This window comes from Rhea americana, unplaced genomic scaffold (assembly GCF_003343005.1).
Source record: "Rhea americana isolate MKP2758 unplaced genomic scaffold, rheAme1 scaffold_210, whole genome shotgun sequence".
NCBI classification, from domain to species: domain Eukaryota; kingdom Metazoa; phylum Chordata; class Aves; order Rheiformes; family Rheidae; genus Rhea; species Rhea americana.
In genome coordinates this window covers 1,551,531-1,570,449 of record NW_028186259.1, presented here as the reverse complement: position 1 = coordinate 1,570,449, position 18,919 = coordinate 1,551,531, and the positions used below count along the sequence as shown (strand labels likewise).

Below are 18,919 nucleotides of genomic sequence, written 5' to 3'. Positions count from 1 at the left end.
TCACCAGAGCGGTCTGCAGCACTTTGCTAGTCCACCATAGCAGGTACCAGTGGGTATATTAAAGAAGGGACACATCAAGAATGAACATTTGCCCCTGATCTTCCGACACGTAACAGTGTCTGACACTGCCAGGGAGAAAAACAGTTTGTGAGCATCTTTCTTTGGACTTTCATGTGCAAAGAAGCCCTGACCCCGGGTTAGTGATAGCAGATTGGCCCAGGCTTGTCTAACAAGCAGCATCACAGGCAGACCGTTAACCTGTGGTCGAGCTTTGGAAGTGCTTACAAGTAGCCARCTGTGATGTTCTCTCCCCTTAGCACCCACTAATGGGGCTTTGCCTTCCTGATGCTATATGGGAAGGCTGAATGCCGAGCTCCACACAGACGGAGTCTGTTACCTGCTTTTGGTATCACTCCTTTTTTTTCCCAAGAGCAAAAAATGCCTGTAGATGCCCTGATTGATTTTACACTTACCTGCAGAGGCCTGAGACACTACAAGGAGAAGAGCAAGAAGCAGGAAGAATGTCCTCATGGCTTTAGCTGACATTGCAGAGCATCACCCAAAAGCTACTGCAGCAAGAGACACTATGAGAAAAAGGAAAGAGCGGGTATTTATAAGGCCTTGATGAGTGTGATCTGCAGGGATTTRGCAATCCTATTTGGATCTAAACAACATATTTAAAAGGCACGTATTGCAACCTGTAATTAAAAAGCACTCTTGTTTAGATAGATACTATGTCATGCCCCAGCTCTGAGAGAGATTATCCTTTTAACACGTACACCTACTAATTCCCTTGGCCTTATCCCAAGCACCATATCGTCAACAAATTGCAAGGACAGGCAGACATTTCAGCAATCATCAGCTGCACGCTGTATTTAACTAGACCTATGGCCACATGCACGGGGCCCTGTTCACTTCAAGAATTTACTCTTTTAACTCCTGATAAAACACATCYTTGCCTCTAGAAATTATTTTTTTAAATAGAAGAGAATATTTATTCTCTTTTAAGATGCAGAAAGGATTACCCAAAGCCYCGTCTGGAGTCAGCGATGGACTGAATCCAGAATCAGGCCCACCAAGACCTTCTCTCTTTCTCTCTGTGCAGCTCTGGCAGGGCAGCTAACRGCACTCTGCAACCTCCTCCTGTGCTCCTATTTTAAAAGAGGTTTAAAACATAAGAATCCACAGCAAAGAGTCACAGAAAAATCATGCCAAGACTGGAGAAAGAAGCTTTGCAAAGAGAAGCCAGGGACCTCCATTTGTGTTTGAAGAAAACAAGAAGAGGTGACTTTGCCACAAGGTATAGGTAGCTTCATTTGAGTCCTGAGTGGCTTTTTAGTAGGTTCGAGGTCTCTGAAAACCAGTGGAAGAAAGTATGGCCAAACCAGTGGCTGGAAGGCAGCCACAGCAATTTGAAGTAGGCGGTGAAACCAGGGAGGGTGCTCAGCTCTGGGAATAGTTTTCTGGAAGGCTTGCTTTAGCCAARCAGAGATTATTAGACCCAGACTACCAAGTAACAGTCTCTGGCCTCAGATGCAGATGATCTAATGGCCTTTTTTTTCCATGAAATCTCCAAATGTCTCTCTCCCGTTTTCCAGGAGAAATCTCCTCCTCACTGCCTTTATCTTCCTCCCATTTGCTTGTTCCTCTGCGTAGGAGAACAGAGGTGCCTACGTTGGTTTTCTCCTTCAGTCAAGGGCCTTGTTTCGGTAATGTCATGCCTCCTGTGGCATGGCAGTTGGGAAAGCCTGGCTCTGAGAAAAGCTTTTGAAATGAGGGCCAGATTTTGTCAGCAGTCACTGTGAGACAGAAAATGCCTGGAAGGACTCTGTAGGGTGGTTTCTTCCTCGAAAAGTTAATGAGGGCGGTGAGGGGATGAGATGATGAGATTCACATGCCTTGCATGGACGACATGAAGGGTCATGCTACCTTGCACCAGCATGAATCATTGTAGCTTCCTCACTGCTGGATTTTCATAATTGTTCCGCAGCCCATCCGCCACACTAACAAGAGGCTTTGCTGCCCATCAGAGGTTTAGCTATGCTTTTCACCCAGAAGTTCTGGCTTGGTCAGTCTTAGCAGTTGTTATTGCTGCAATCAGTGGAGGACAAGGCTGAGAGGCAACCAGTGGTGCTTTTCTTGGCTCCTGCATCCTTCTTACACCCCCAGCTTCATTAAAATCCTTTGCTTGAGTTAGGCTCAACAGTTTAATATCCTTAATTAATGAACCACTTTGCTGAACACAGACATGGCAGCAGGACAAGAGGAAAAGCAGGCACTGCATGGTGTATGACTTTCCAGGCATTATCRACACCAGCTGGACTGCTGAGCGGTTGCCTCAGTGATCTTCTGATCTGCTCGCAAGTTGGACACGCTTCTGTGCAGTTACCAGACCTGAACCCAGGAAAGCTGAGTCTTTCCACTGGCTTTCATGGGAGATGGAAGCACTCGAGCGATGCAAGGGACGATGGAGGCCATGCTGTGTTTTCCAGGCCTTATCCCAGTTATTCTTCAGCTGGGTCACTGAGACAGCCCATGGCAAGACCTACAATGTGTTAAGTTGAATCTATTCACCTTTTCCAGTAACATCATCAATTAACATTGCAATATTTGATTTCATCCTGATTGCTTACGGAAAGCACATGTGAGCAACTGCACTGTGCATGCCTGTTGGTCAGTCTTTCCCTACCACTGCAATTTTTCAGTCCACTGGCCACTTAAATCCAAACAGAAGAGCTGAAACTGCAAAAATACAAAGTTCTTACATGCTTGGCAAAAATCAGTACTGGAGGCAGAGGAGAGACCCTGGTAGTGCCACTTGTCTGACCAAATCACCAGTTTGTTTTGCTTTTCAACAGCATGTATGTGCCTCTGAGCAGAAACAGCATATTTGGTCCATTGATCACATGCAAATACTGAAGAGGAGAGCGGCGCAGGGCACGGAGAGGATAGGCACTATTGTAGTCAATAAACAAAAAGTGCATTTAGTTTCCAGGGTTGCAAAGAAGCACTCTAAAATTTCCCCCCAAAAACAACTAGAAACACATACAGAAGCACTGCCACACACATATGACAACCCAGGTGATCTTACAAGCCTTGGAAGCCTTGTATATGATTTTGCAAAAGTTGGGCTAGCAAAGCTGTGTGAGTAACTGAATGTATGTCTGCTTATCTCATTAAATCCAGTTCTGTTGTTGTCTAAGGGCAGGATTATACCTACACACGTGCTGTTCTACCTATGCTGTAAGGTTCACTAGCTCCTTGGTTATTGCTATTGGCTCTTGGCAACAGGAAAGTTCCTGGAAGATCCCACTGTAAGCCACTGCTAAGATCACCACAAATGGCAAGGGCTACTATTACCAGCAATTTTGGGGAAAGACATTTCTTGGAGAAAGAATAACCACCTTGATCAGACAAACGGTCCACATAGCCTGGTCAGCTGTCTTCATTAATGGTCAGAGGCCATACCCTATGAAAAGAATAGGAGAAATAAGACAAATACAAAGCAAACTTTCTTTAAATAGTCCTTGCTTTTAGGGAAATTTCTCACATTTTCTTTTTCTCACATTTTCTAGAAGTGCATATATGAGTGCTCATGGATTGAGCACCATCAGCTGGTGGTGATTCTCCCATGAGAAGTAAACCACAAGCCCAGAAATGCAGCTGAGCTTCATTTAGAGTTTTTTTTTTTTTTTTTTTTTCTCCCCACTGATAAAACCTTGGCTGATTTTTGGACTTAATTCAACAGCCCTTCCTGGCCTCTCTTGCAGTGACTCACTGAGGATTTATTTTCTAAAATGCACATGCTTCTCATCACAGCTTAAATTGGGATGCAGACTGCARTGCTGATGATTAAAAAGCATGTAAGACAGGTCTGCAGCAAGTCTCCGTCCACCCAAGGGCACCTGCAACCATGAACAGCAGGAATTTCACAAAGGCTTCATCTCTTCAGTGGGAAAACCAGCGCCTGAATTCACGTGCAGCTTCACTTGAACATCACGTCCCAGCTGCCAGCTAGTGCTAATCCCTACAGCAGCTGCTCCTTTGCCGCGGGAGTTTCTGCAAGCACACAGTAACCGGGAAGCTTTGGGGATGAACTTCTGCAAACACCTAACGTGGAAGGCTTGGCGGTGCGCTTCTGCAAATGCAGGATAACGCGGAAGCTTTGGAGATGAACTTCTGCAAACGCACGATAACCTCCAAGTGCACCRTAACCTGGGCGGTCTCCGACGGTGCAGCGTCGGTCCACGGCGATGCACCGACGGGCCGAGGCCCGGCATGTGCCCCCGGGGGGCAGCCGGCTACGAGCAGGGGAAGCGCGGGGCTCTGCGCGCATCTGCCCCAGCCCGGCGCAGAGGCGGGCACGGAGGCAGCCCGGCCCCGGCGCCCGCCCAGGGGCAGGGCGCCCGCCCGCCTTCCCCTTCCTCCTCCTCCTCCTCCTCTTCCTCCTCCCCCTGCAGCCCCTGCGGGAAGGGGGCGCGCAGGATGCGCGGGGCCTTCCCGGGGCTCTGCCTGGCGCTGCTGGCGGCGGAGGGATGCGCGCGTGAGTGGCCGCGGGGGACGGGAGCTGCCGCGCGGGGCTGCGCGCAGGTTGCGCGGGGCGGGGCTGCGCGCCGCCTGCGCGGGGCTGCGCGCGGGAAAGAGGGCTGTGCGCTTTTTATTATGTTTTTTTCTTATTTTGCGCCCTTTCGCGCGCAGGCAGAGTCTGGCCCCGCGCAGCTGCCAAGCTGCTGCCCCCAGCGCTTGCAAGCTGGAGATGAAACCGGGGGCCGYAACTCGCCGGCGGCCGCAGGGCCTCCGACCGGCCAGCTCTCACCCTTCCGCGGCCRCGGCGGGGAACCCRCGCTTCTGCAGCYYGCACCCAGTTTTGCGTTGCTACATYGCTCCAGTGCTGTTACTGGGGCAGTTTTTGGAGAAGGGTCGCTGGCCACGGCATCCTCGAGCTGCATCTCTCCGTTTCTCCAGGGCTCTGCACCATCGTCCACTATCTCCTCTCTGAGCAGTACGTCTGGTTCTGGCTGACTGTGACCTGCCTGGTGCCTGGCTACGCAGCCCAGCTCCTCAGCACCCTTTGGTTCAAGGCTGATGGGCACCAGCCTTGCCCCTCGCTCATCGTGCTCCACGTACTGCAGCTGGGGATTTGGAAGCGGTGAGAAACGTGCCATAGGCACCCAAGCGCTGCGTTGTTGGTCCCGTGTTTCAAGGATAAACTGCTATTTAGTTACTCTGTGCAATGTGGGGCTGGAGGGACCAGCAGCGRCTCTGGCCCTCAGGTTACGCAGGAGATGCTTTGCACTGCAGCCACTAGGCTTTCCTAGGACTTCCTGAGTCTCCTCTCTGCAGAATGATGTTGTAGGTGAGGAATTAAGGATAGTGTGAGATTTTAGTTGGTGAGTTTGGGCGTCTGGCTGGCAGTTAGTGCCTCCTCCCTATCTTAAATGTCTTTGCATGATCCTTTCCATGTCCTGGTACTAATTCTGGGAATAGTTTTATCCTCTCTGACCTCCTACATCTCTTACTAGAAAAAAACAGTGGATGTGTACACATGCATTTGTAGTAGAAGACCCTAAATCTTGCTTTTATCCCTATTTAACCTGTTGCTTGAGCTGTGATGTTTAGCTAATAACTAGGAGCTATAGTTTGCACTTCATTCAATACTTTGAATCTCCAGTAAAGCCTAAATGCTCTACAGCCTTTCTGTAAATGGAGAAAGGTGAACGAGAGCTGGTGGCAGGATGGAGGAATGTCAGAGCGTCAGGCTGGGGAAGGTGTAGCCCAGCTGGGAGGCAGAGATAGGAGCAGATGCTCGGCATGAAGGCTGGGCKATCACTGCAGTCCTTCGTGGGGGAGGAGGTGTCTGCACTCATTTTAGGTGAGGATTCCCCACCTCTGAAGGTGGTAACTCATATTGAGAGCATGCACCAGGTTTCACCGTTTAACTTGGAGTCACTGAGCATTAGCATTTACTTGAATGCAAGATGTGCAGGCAGGTTGTCATTTCTCAGCGAAGCTGCAATACAAACATGTCCTGATGGGGAGGGTTTATGATTGTATGGGAAAAGGTGGCTGCAGGGGGAACCTCGCTCAGTGGAGAGGGAGGGCAGGAGTGAGGACATGTTTGTAGACATGTGCATTGCTAGAGCAGTTGGCTCCTGGGGACAATATTGGCTCTACTGACATGCATGGAGCTCACTGCAATAGCTGCTTTCGAGTAAGCACTGCCGAAAGGCTGACCCACAAAGTAAATTCCATTTCTGTGGGCATGCAAGGAGCCTATTTGACTTGTTTGCTGCACAGCGCACTAATGGCATTTGTAACTCTTTCAGGTACTGGGATGTTCTGCAGCTGGCAACAAAAGCGGGGGGCAATGGCATTACCGGGGAGCTCCTCATGCAGCAAGGGGATGCATCTGTCCTGCGGCTCCTGGAAGCCCTCCTGCAGAGCCTGCCTCACCTATTGCTGCAGGCATATGTCTTCGTGGCCGTGGACTGGACAGGCCTTTTCCCTGGTAAGCTGGGAATTTCCAAGCAGAGATAAAAAAAAGAATATTTCTCAATTGTAGATGATGCCACATTTGAGTGGATGCTGTTTGTTCCCACGTGGCAGGATGCAAAGCAGGGTAGGCTCTGGATGGAGGAGAGTGTTGCAGAGTAACTGAGCTGCAGAGTAACTGCTGGAGCCCAGCCTGTTGCACATCTGAGGATTTGTCTTTTATAATTTACCATGCAGCTGCAACTTCAGCATATTGAGTCCCTCTGCCACACCACATTTATCTATACACTTCTCCAGCCCATGGCACATGGGCCACTGTACAGCTGGTACTCCTCAAGGATGTGGTGGATGCTGGCTCTCAGGAACCTCCCAGCAGATATTTAGTCTCTTAAGAAACTGCCAAAAGTAATCGTATTTTGAATCTCAGTGCATTGCATGTCTAATGATATTTAGGCAGGGAGATGCTAGGGTGAGAACGTGGTGGAGACCAGAAAGCATTCAGCAGGACGTCAAAATATTTTTTGCAGGTGTCAGTGCTGGGCTGTCCCTCCTCTCCCTCGCCTGGGCTTTGGTCTCCTATAGCCGCTTCGCCTGCCTGCTCAAGCCGGGCCACCTCTACCTGCCAGCCGCGGCCCTCCTCTGCCTGCTCCTGTGGAGGACAGGGATGCTGGGGACCAGGGTCCTGGCTYTGGTGCTCTTTGCCAGGCTATATTCCTTCTGGGTTTTTGCCGTGGCTGGTAAGATCAGCTTTCATCYTTCATACGTCGTGTCCTGCTTTCGGCCAGAGAGATGCTCCTGGTACTTGGGTACCTGGCACAGCCTCATCCCACCTGCTGTGTTTACAATAACACAGCCCTTTGGTGCAGACGCAATGTCTGGCAGCTCTTTTGCTCTCTCTGTACCTCCACCTCTCCTTGAAAGCCAGCAAAAGCTCTCCTGGGCCAGTGTTGCTGCCTGACACCTGGAGTGTTATYAAGCAGAGATGCTGCCACCACTTTGTCATGTACACCTGACCCTCCTGCTTTGATGAAGGAGATGCGTGATRGTTCAGAGTGCTCTGTAGCATGACAACACGCTAGCAACACCTGCAGCTCACCAGATTTTCTTTCTCTTGTGTCTTCCCCTCACAGGCGTCCACTGGCTGGTCATGTCATTCTGGCTGGTGTCTCAGCAGACAGACATCGTGACACCGTCCTGCCGCTGGAGGCTGTTCAACTGCCTGCTGGGAGCTGTGTATGTCTTCTGCTACATTAATGTCTGTCCCGGTCCCTCCAAGCTCAGAGTGGCTGTGTTTTATGTGGTAAGTGCCCAATCTATTCAGCATTTTGCATGCGGACAGGAAGGTAAGTGAAACTTGAAGACTTTTAGCAGAGTGTGTAGTGAGCTTTGGGTTTTGTTGTTGTTGTTGTTGTTGTTGATGATGTTTTTTTTCTCCTGAGCGTCCTACAATGTGGCCCACACTGTCAGGCACAGATGGAAAGGTATTAGTAGAGGCAGTCACGCCTTATATTCAGGGAAACCAGCTCATCATCTCCTGCTTAGACTAGCAATGTGTCAGCAGATCCTTCCTGAGAGCTTCCACTCCCAGATGCTGACGTTAACTTGCACATATTTTCATGTACGTGGCTAGTTTTCTGGACAGCAGCTTCTAACCTCTCTGAAAATACCTGCTGCCGAAAATGGGCAGATGCACTTGGGAGAGTGTCCGGTTAGGTGCCCCAGCCAGCTGGTGCAGGAAGTCCAACTTATCCTTGAGTTGCTCCAAACCTTGTGAGCCTGGTTAAAATCCTGGCTTTGCTTTTTTGACCCCGTTCAGCACATGCCAAGGCTTCAGACTGGCTAATAACAGTTTCCAAGAGCAGGAATTCACAGCCCAAACAGGAGGGTATCCAAAAATTCTCACCTGGAGGTTAACTAACAAGCACCTCTCCTGACACCAAGTATCTGGGGGCCTTTTCTAGCGGTTTCCCCTTTGAGATATTTTCAGACTCTGATTTCTTGTCATTTGCATTGCCACCTGCTAAGGACCCAGCACTTCTCCCCAAACCGTACCGTCAGCAAAGGAGATACACTTTCTGCTCTGGCTTTATTTCATAGCAGCAACCATATAGTGTCTTAATAATGATGGGACTTCATCRGAGCAGTCATCCTGCTTTGCTGGAGTTATTTTTTGAGATTTAGAAAAGAAAAAAGGTCAAGCCACCTTGCAGAAAGTGTGGTTCAGCAACCAGTTTTAAATACTGACTGCTGCTATTTTACTGAGAATTACAGAGTTTGGCTTTGTACTGTAGCACCTGCAGTTGCTCCCAGTGCTTTTGACAGGGTATCAGCAGAGTCTTTGAAGTAAAAGAAAAAGACTGTGGAAACTTTCTCCCTTTTTTAWTAACCAGAGAAACTTCACCTGAATGTAGAGAAGGCTGAAACAAAAGGGAGCTTGAAGTACARGTGCAAATTAAATAGGCAGAGGCTGGAAACTGGATGTTTTATGTCTTCAGAAGCCCACTAGGACACAACTGACATCTCTCCTTCCTCGGCTCTGCAGATAATGCTGGTGGAAAACACCCTCCTGCTGCTGCTGGCCACCGAGTTCCTGCAGGTGGAGCTGTGGAATAGCCTGCGTCTGACCGGGGCCGTCTCGTCCGGGTTTTTAATAGGTGAGATCAACTGATTTTTAGAGCCTGACCAAGGGATGCAGATAGCCTCGAATGGCATGTTTCAAGTTAAGCAAATCATCATCATTGGTGATTTTAGTTGCATCATAGTATTCGTTTTTTTTTTTTCCTGCAGCTGAAGTTGCTATTTTTATTTTATAAGGCATAAATCCACCTTAGGTTTCTTGTTTCTAAAACCGTGTCTTAAAATTCCACCACTGGAAAGGGAGGTTTGTAAAAACGATTGAGATGTAGCCAAATGTCTCCGATACTGCCAACAAACATAATTTAGGCAGTTCTGTTCTATCTGCATGCTTTCTAAGCATATGCCTTTGATGCTCCATCTCTAGTGATCGGCAAACAGTGCCAGCAGTGGTATAATACAGGGAATGTTGCGTGGAAGTGTTTTCATTTTAGCATGCACTGATGAAATATGAAAGTGGCTTGTGACTGATTAGTGGTAATGTTTGTATGGATATGTATGTTTTGGAAATGTGCTGGTGTGGGGACTGTGCAGAGCTGCAGCGGCTTTCTCCCACCCCTCTTCTCTTCCAAAGACTGGGAGTATTTATGTAAAGAAAGAAGCTTTTTTGTGTCCATAAAGAGGACTTTTTGGTCTGTGWTGGAGAAGGGATGGAGACAGTTTTGTCAGAAGTGGCTTTGGGACTGGGGTGGTTTCACATCAAGGTCTAGATGTGCATTGCGTTGTGGAGGACGCTAGGCTGGCTATCTTTTGTGAGAGTTTGGTGGTATTCATGGAAAATGCTGACCTGGATCTTACTGCTCCAATGTTTGGTGAGTGCATTGCCCTACTCTGATGGGGTCCAAGATAGAAGCTAATTCCACCTCCATGCTCTCCCTCTGAGTAAGATCCAGCCTTGCTTCTCTTACACACCTCACTGAAATGCTGGAAGAAGGGTCCCTTGATACGTTTCTGCTCTTTTCCAGGCACTGCAGCTCTAGCGGTTTATTACAGCTTGCTCCACCCCAAGTCCACAGAGATCTGGCAAGGTTTYCTGGATAAATCTTGTAGTGTTGCAGCCACCAGTGATGATGGAGCTGGTTCCCAAGCAGGACAGAGCTTGGGAATTTCGAGTTGGGGAGCTGGGGAGTCCTTGGTGATGGAAAGGACAGAGATGGCTTCCAGGAACCAGAACGGGTTGTCACTCCTGCAATCCAGAGGGCACATCGCAGAGGACGACTGGACAAGCCATCACCACTGGTTGCTGGTAAAGCTGGCCTTGAAGACAGGAGATATGTCCAAGATCAAYGCAACTTTTGGAGATGGTGGCGTGGGAGAGATTTACCCTGAAGGATTGGTGCTGGGCAAACYCTCCAGGATTGAGCCCGGGGCAAACCTTACCCTCCTACCAAGGGAAGTGGGTCCTTTGGGTTTTGAACCTGATCTCACTGATGAGAAATKGCTGGCAGCAGGGAATAGGAGAAGCAGCAAACAAAACCCCGGTGCTGCAGGAATGTCACAAGAGGACCATGAGCCCATAACGCAATATGCCCTGAGTGTCAGCAATGCTGCAAGGCTTGGAGCATGGCAAGAGCCTGGTTTTCACCCTGCCGTATCCTTTCCCAACAGCTCGGACCCAGCTGAGGCTTGTGAGAGCTCATCTCTCTACTTCAGTGTGAACACTGGAGGCATTGCCTCCCCTGGCACGGAGTCAGAAATGGCTGTACCAAGGGCCTCACTGGAAAGAGACAGTGAACCCCAGCCTTCACCATCCCACCTGCGTGGTAGAGGAGAAGACTTCCCCTTTGGGATGGCAAACATCAGCCCAATCTTGGGTCCCAATGCCCACAACCATCTGCAGAGCAGCTTATCTCTCTGCAATGGTAGCGAGCACGGGACAGTGGGTGCTTCTGAGGAGGGCTCGGAGCTGGTGGGTGCCCTTGAGGGGTGGCATAGCCGTCGAGGTGTCCCATCTTCTGGGATGCAGATTCCTGCTGGGAGGAGCAAGGTGAAGCCACCTGAGGAGCCGCGCTTCACGTCTACCCCCAAGGTTGACCCCAAGGGCCCCCAGCAAGGACCACAGGGGTTGGCCGAGAGGAYGGGTCCATCTGGGTTGCTGGAGTAACTGGGTAAATTACTGCACCAGCTGCCAGGATCAGAACTGGAGCAACTACCTCTCTCACTAAGGTGTAGCAAGAGGGAGCAGGACACTACCACTGCCCATAGAGACTATCCTATCTCACCAGGCAGATGCAGTCCTTCATCGCTAGGAAATTTCCTTTTGTCCTGCTGCACCTTCACCTTGCAGTTTTAGAGAGACTCAGAAGGTTAGAATAAGTATCTTAAAGTCTATTTTTGGATATTTATAGAACTTATTTATATAACAATCCTTCTAGGTAACTGTCCTTTTATATATTTGTGACAATGTCCTGAAACACATTCTTTAACAAGTGCCTTATATGAGCTACCAGTCTGCCTCCAGCTTAGAGATCTGGCTGCTGTCTCCACTTCCTCTTGGTGGCAGGGAGAGTGGCCAAAGCAAGAGACTTTCTAGATCAAACAAGTGCCTAAGACWAAAAAGATCATGAGTTTCCTCTCAGAGGGAGGGCTATCTTCTTTGTGGGCAGAACAAGTCCTAAGGTAAAGCTTGGAAGCTTTTGATTTATGAAACCCCATCGAGTTCATCTCGAGAATTTGACTACAGCATTCACTGGGGCCAAACAGGAGTTCAGACCCTCTTTACACTGCAAACTACAGCCTGAGGATGCCAAATTATTTAAAAAGGCTATGTCATGCTTACTTGTTCACAGTCCCACTTTCCAAAATTAATCACAGGTAAAATAAATGTCCCCTGACACCTGGCCCCTCCTGGGCTCAAGCATTTGGTGAAGAAGGATGCTCCATCAGTAGTAGCTAGGTTGGAATAGGAACATCAGGTAAGTTCTGAGATAACTGGGCTGAGATTTTATGATAATTGTTTTAAACTTGATCAGAGGAAAGAAATATTCATCYTATTTATTCTGACCCAAATTTTGGAAAATTTTCTCATTAGAAATTTTTTTAGCAAGGCTGGCATCGAGTAAGCTCTTGGGTCCCAGCTGATGCACATCTGGCAGAATCCTCCAGCTGTTCTGCTGGCAGCACTGCTGTCCCACTGAGGTCTACACTCTACTGATGCCAAGGAACAGGGAAAACTGGGAGGAAGGACAGGAATGTGATGAATTATTAAAAAAAAAAAAAAAACACTATTTAACATTTGCTTCTCAGAAGTGACCCAACCAGACACATTTCTTCAAGCTGATTTGTGCACTGCAAACCATATTCACTGGCTCTACTTTAGCAGTGAAGCTGCTTTCCAGCGTGACTCAAGCTTTGTACAGTATCTCCCTTACAGCTCCAGCACAGCTGCATTTTGGCTGTGCTTTGCAGGGAGGAAAAAATTGCACTGACTTGTTTTAGGCTCCCCGCTATGTGCACACTTGCTGCATTGCACAGAAGACAACGAAGCTGAGGTTTTAATTTAGCTTGTTTTTTTTGTTTTTTTTTGTTTTTTTTTTTATCCTTGTTAATACATAAGTACTGCTTGAAAAAGCAAAATGACATTTGCTCTGTCTGTGTCTTCTCGTGTGGGGGTGCTCGGGTTGAAATGTTAAGCGTACAGAAGTCTTCTCTGGTCATTGCTACAGGGGGTGTTGAACCTCACTCTCCCACTGTTTTGCAAGTAAGCACTRCGCAGCTTCCTGACCTGCACTTTTGCAACTCTATTTTTCTGTTTTCTTAGATTGTATCATTATATCCGCTCTCAATCAACCTTTTTGTTTAATCAGGTAGGCATGTTTTTCTTCCTCCAGATGAGGCTGTGCAAAGAAAGGACACAAATATGAATGAACGCGGGACTTCTCATCACTCCCTTTTTCTCTTCTCCACGCTTCGCTCCTCTTGCAGCCATGTCCAGCCCCAACACAGTCTACCTGTGGAGATCTCCAGTGGGATGATGAAGAAGGGGCCGCAGGCAGCATCGTTCTAGCTAGGGTCACCTCAGCATTGAGGGACCTCAACACAGTAGGCAGGCGAGTTTGATACCCTTTTCTCCACATCCCGAGATCTCAGGATCCCACAGGAATGGGGCTGTGAGGGCAAATGAGCCCYTTCGTGCAGCGGTTCTGTTGCTCCAGTGCTGGGCAAAGCTGATGTGAGATGCTTGCAATGGCTGGGAATTGAGCATTGGGCAATATTGCAAAAATCATTGAAAATGTGTACTGAATTAAGACCAGTAATTTTGAGCATGCGCTGCRGATAGTAGAGCCCATAACATCTGAAATCTAACAGGTAGGAAAACAACCTGCCAACCCAAGGGTTATAGTGCATGGCAGTAATAGGGACATTGTAATCCCAGGTATCATGATTGTTCTGGTGGTTGTGCCATTGCATTGACTTACATAGATCAAATGCTTAGTAAGTCAAGCGGTGGCTAGCCAAATTATGGGCTGCCCTCAGACCTATGCAGGTTATCATAAGGGAAGATGAGGTAGGAAAAGCAAATGCCCCCAAGAGGATCTGCAGAGTCATCCTTGCTGCACTTGTGAGTGAGACTATATTTACCCCGGTGAATATAGGGTTGTGCTAACCACAGGCTTTGCACTAACTCAACAACTCAATCTTCAGGACTTCACAGGAGTTATCTTGAGCAGTCATGGGTCTGTTTTTGCTGTAACTGCAAAAATTGATAAGGATCCGGAAACGGTTGGAAGGGCTATAGCCTACAGCTTCACGCTAACGCTGCAGTGGTCTGTTTTAACCATACAAGGGAAAGGTCTAACAGAAATAGTCATTATGCAACTAGCCCATGGACAAAAAAAAAAAAAAAAAAAAAAAAAAAAAGAGAGAGAGTGAGAGAGACTATTTAAGAAAGTATAAAAATGTATACTTCTCTGCACCCCTTCCTGAGGAACCTGATTCCTAAAGATTTCTTGGAGCATGTCCAAATGCACAAAGAGCCTGAGTGTGCACCCAAGTGCTGCAGAGCCTGACACTTCTGACCCCTGAGGCAGTGACTGGATACCGCCAATGGGTTGAGTCCAAATGAGGACTCAGCTCCTCTGCCTGGGGGAACCAAGTCACAGAATCACAGAATGGTTGAGTTTGGAAGGGACCTCCTGAGACCATCTAGTCCAACCCCCTGCTCAAGCAGGGTCACCATGTTGCACAGGACCACATCCAGGCAGGTTTTGAATATCTCCAGAGAAGGAGACTTCACAGCCTCCCTAGGCAACCTGTTCCAGTGCTCTGTCACACTCACAGGAAAAAAATTTTCCTCATATTCAGGCAGAACTTCCTGTGTTTCCGTTTGTGCCTGTTGCCTTCCCCCATAAGGGACAGTGTGAGAGGATGATTGGTGCAGCCTGGTGGTTAGGGTCCTGCTAGGGGATGTAGGTGTGAGGGTCTTCCTTCTCATAACACTTTTTTTTTTCCAAGGATGCTACCAACATTTCCAGCCCAGACCGACACAGTGTGCTGGATTATACTGTCATGATTCTATCGCCTGGCTAGGGAGATACTCACTGCCTTTCGGCTCAGAGATTCACTTCTCCTTGGGACAATGTGAAATCAAGACCTAATTATCTGTTTTTAAGGACTTCCAGCCTAGAGGAGCACACTGGAGTTCAAGTACTGCATGCTAGGTACAATCCCAACTCTGACCCCCATGTCCCCACATATAGAAATGGCCTATATCTAGTTAAGTCTAAAGCCCTGTTTGGAGTAGGATGACTGCAGCTGCTGAGAACTTCGTGGGGTGGAGAATGAAATAAATTTGCAATGCTCAAAGTGTTGTACTTGCTTTTCATGTGCATAAGTTGTGTCAGTTTAACAGAGCTGTTAATGTAAGTGCTTGGATAGCCTCATCACACCAGACTGCCACATGATTGGCACATTTTCTAACCCCAAAAGTTTTCCCGCTGATTATTTTTGCAGCTTGCTTAGTGTTGATTTGAGCTTTCCTCCTGCTTGGTGCTGCTTTGCAGCCTGCCTTCGTGCTCACCACCCCGACCTGTGGAAACAAGCATGCACAGTGGTCRTGGGGCTTTGAAAGCAAGTGTCATGCTGCAAATCAGTGCTCCAAATATCCCTCAAATCTTTCTCACATCTAGTTGGGRAGGGGAGTAGGAGATACTCCTTGTTTCTGACACATTTTTCTCCCAGAACATGATGCCAGGTTGCAGAAGTCACTTTGGGGAGATGTTCCTCCCTGCAGAGCTCCCCGTTCTTTAGCCACCAGAGGGAGATGTCACTCAGCCACCAAGCGGACATGTCGTTGCAGGCATCGGGTGCTTGAGCTCACCTAAAGTCCAGGTTACCGGAGGACAAGAGCACGCAGAAGTGCTGCCGCTGCTATGTGATACTCCAGGAACAGATGGGAGCCGGCGGGGATGGATGGGTGCCAAGGCAAAATGTGGGTTTCTAGGATACTGGAGTAGGCTGATACCTGTGAATGGCGCGCGCCCTAAGGAATGCAAACCACAGGAGATGTGGTCCGAAGGAATAGCCCAGCAGGCTGAGGCCAGGGATGATATGGCTGTCTACAAATATCCCCTTGTGCAGAGACTGACAACTTCAAATCCAAAGGTACATGTGTGATAAAAGTACCGAATGAGCATGCTTGGTATGGTGGAGGAACCTGCTAGTTTGGGAGAACCTGCTCAAAGTGTCTCCACCTCAGTGCTGAAAACTGGTATTTGCTGGTGCATGAATGGGTCTGTGCAGGCTTGTGTACTTGCAGGCTCGTTGAATGGTCGCTCCCCTGTGGTTCCCCAAATTGCAGGGCTCTGGTCACCATGGAGCAATGTGGTTCTGGGACARTCCAAGCCTAGAGCATGAAGTTGTAAGAAAAACTGCAGCTGCAAAACAGCTTGGTGGGGGGCAATGAACTAGCTGCTCAGAGGGCTGCAGCACTTTGTCACTCACAAGCCCAAATGCTTGAGCAGAACCCACCAAACCTTCTGCTCCTTTTTCAGCATTTCCCCTGAAGCTCTTTTTTTTTGGACATGCTGCATTATCCTGAGCTAGGCCTTGTGGCTCTGCCCAGCATCTCAGAGATGCTCATCTCTGAGGTCAGGGCCACCTGCAGACTGCCTGCTGGGGGATATATCCATGCCACTGCTCTCAGGTTGTCTTTGGAGGGCCTTCCACGTTCTTACCTGCCCTGGAATACAGATCCGCACCACTGATGTGCCTGCTGCCCCCCTCTCAACTTCTTCCCCTAACTCACATTCACAGCCGGGTGACCAGAGGTGGCCTGAGGCCACCAGCAGCTGCTTGGCCAGGCCAGTCCTGTGATGCGAGTAGCGATTTGGCCTTTCCCTACTGCCGAGAGGTTCTTCCCCTTCTGACGACTCCAAGCTACTCCTCAGGCTTTCATGTGGTTGTCTCCCATATCAAGGGACTGTCAGAACAAAATTTCTGGTGCAGCCCCTCAGCAGAGGTCCCTGGGGCACCTGGAAAGGTGCTCTCACGGGCTGCAAAAGGGTGGCGAGGCAGGGAACAAAGCCGGGGCGAACGGTGATTTTTGACAATGCAGGGAGTTACCTGCGGGCTCCCAAGGAGAACTGGCTGTACTGTTCGTCGGTGATCTGGAAAAAAGGAGCGAGCGGGCAGGAACAGAGGCTACGGCTGCGCTCATAAATTAAACAGTGCCGGAGCCAAGACCCGGGCACTGCAACGGGGTTGTCCCATCATGCTGCCCAGGACTCTCTGGCCAGGCAGCAAGTGGGTGGATGAAATGCTTTTTTTTTTTTTTTTTACTGAAATGTGAAATTGCATTTGCAAGGTGTGCATGGGAGAGGGCAATAAGCCTAACTTTGCACCCAGAGAGCTGGTCTCTGAACCAGCTCTTAGTACCCAGAGAAGAGACAGGAAAGATGAGAAGATTACTCAGTGCTCAGCACTGTTCAGAAGGCAATAAAACAGTGGGAAGTATTAGGAAATGACTAAAAATAAAATAGAAAATGCCTTGCCTCTGTGTAAATCCATGCAGAGCCCTGGTTGTTTCATCTCCAAAATAGTATAGCAATCTTCCTGCAGCATATTCCTGCCCCCAGTCCAGTCCAGGCTCTCCGTGAGTCCTGGTTGTGACTGAGCCTTTTGGACCCCAAGACACAGATAGGAAAGCTGGGACTCACCAGAGTCAGATCTCAAAAGCATTTTGCCATTTTGCTGAGTTTTTTTGTGTGCTGTAACCTCCCAAAATTATTTCTTTGCTGCCCTTCCCTTCCCCTCTGCTCATAATTTTTAATGCAATTACAGGATGCTCTCATCCTTTGAAGGTGGAGTAAAATAAGTCAGGTTGGAAATGTGCTGGAAGGAAGGATTTGAAACAGCTCTGCTCCAGGGCTGCTGTGAATTTGTCTTCCTTCCTCTGCAGCCAGGTTTCTGCGCACTGACTCCAGGGAGCTTCACGCCAGGCTTTTGGATCTGATTTCAGCTGGCCTAGGGGGCTCAAACCAAGACAACAGTCAACGTAAGGCCCTCCTCGAGACAGGAGAGCGAAGTCTCAGCCTCACAGAAAGGAGCTGAGTATTTGAGCAATGATGGTTTTTTTGTGGACAAGAAGCAGGCAAGTCTCGCAGATGAGGGAAAAATAGGCACGAGCTCGGCTGCTGTTTTTGTGCAGCTCATGGCAAAATATTTTCTCTGGTTCAAACATGATGCAACCTCTTAACTAACTCAGAAAATTTACCCGGAAAAATGTCTTCTTGTGGCACATCAAAAAATTCATTTCAAAAAATGCTAAAACAAAACATTTTGACATTACAGAAAAAAAAATATATATTTGCCCAGGTTGTTGCTGGTTGTTTGGTTGTTTTTTTTCCAAGATGAAACTTGGAACTAATTTTCCCCAATTAAACAGTTTTGGTTTGCAACAATATCCCTTTTCAGGGTATTTACTGTTCCCATGAAACGCATCGCCCAGGCATCACCACGGTGCCTATTGCACTGAGGCTAAGCAACGACACAAGGGGGGGGACATTTAAGGAGGGAAAAAGCACAAGTTAATCAGGAGTTACTTAATTTGASGGACCGCTTAATTAGGACCCAGGGACTCTGTTTGCTGCGCTGCACTTGGCTGGAGGAAAAGGCTTCGTGCTCTGAACATCAGGGCTGCGACGGCTCAGTTCCTTCGAACTCGCCGGAGCAGCGGTTCCTCCTCGCTCTAAGTCCTCYGGCTCGGCAGACTGGATGGGATCTTCGGCCGGGAGAGATCCACGCGGATGCCGGCCTGCCGGAGGGGCCGTGCCAGCTCCCGCAGGTCTTTTCCCAAGCCGCTAGCAAAGTCCTCCCTGGGCCGCAGGAGGACCCTGCCCTTTCCAGGCCACATCCTATTGACCCGTAAATCCCGCGGATGTGGGACTGGAAAAGGGAGCGAGATGGAKAAAGTGTGGTCGGCTCTGAACGCTGCCCAGCTCCTGGCACGGGGAGGGGGGAGACCGGGATGCGGGAGCACGCGGGAAGTGGGAGGGAGATGGAGGTGTGAAGGGTGGGGAGGCGGAGATGAGCGCGCGGGGGGCTGCGGGTGCGCGGGGCGTGCGGGGGTGGGTGCAGATCCGGCGGGCGTCGGGCTGTGGGTGCACGGTGGGGGCAGAAACAGGTCAGAGTTGGGGTGTACCTGAGGGTGGGGCGTTAGGTGTGGGCAGGCGTCGGGCTGCTCAGGCACGGCGTGTGCAGACCCACGCCGGCGTCAGACCGCGGGGGGCTGCAGCCGGGGGTGGGCGTCGGGGCGGTGCGCGGTGCGCGGTGCGCGGTGCGCGATGCGCGGTGC

At 49.2% G+C, this 18,919-nt stretch overlaps 2 protein-coding genes across 2 annotated transcripts; one reads left to right on the top strand and one right to left on the bottom strand.

Annotated features, from left to right (window-relative positions):
• On the bottom strand, positions 1-546 carry DEFB1 (defensin beta 1). The gene is made up of 2 exons (XM_085304867.1): positions 474-546; positions 1-125 (listed from the first exon to the last, which is right to left on the bottom strand). The coding sequence occupies exons 1-2, from the start codon at positions 544-546 to the stop codon at positions 1-3; spliced, it is 198 nt and encodes a 65-aa protein (XP_085160993.1).
• A 3,989-nt stretch (positions 547-4,535) lies between these two features.
• On the top strand, positions 4,536-13,029 carry XKR5 (XK related 5). Its single transcript, XM_085304837.1, has 7 exons — positions 4,536-4,543; positions 4,907-5,149; positions 6,327-6,508; positions 7,020-7,229; positions 7,623-7,792; positions 9,035-9,146; positions 10,092-13,029. Exons 1-7 carry the CDS (start codon positions 4,536-4,538, stop codon positions 11,228-11,230), a joined length of 2,064 nt encoding a protein of 687 aa, XP_085160963.1. The 3' UTR covers positions 11,231-13,029.
• Positions 13,030-18,919: the final 5,890 nt, after the last annotated feature.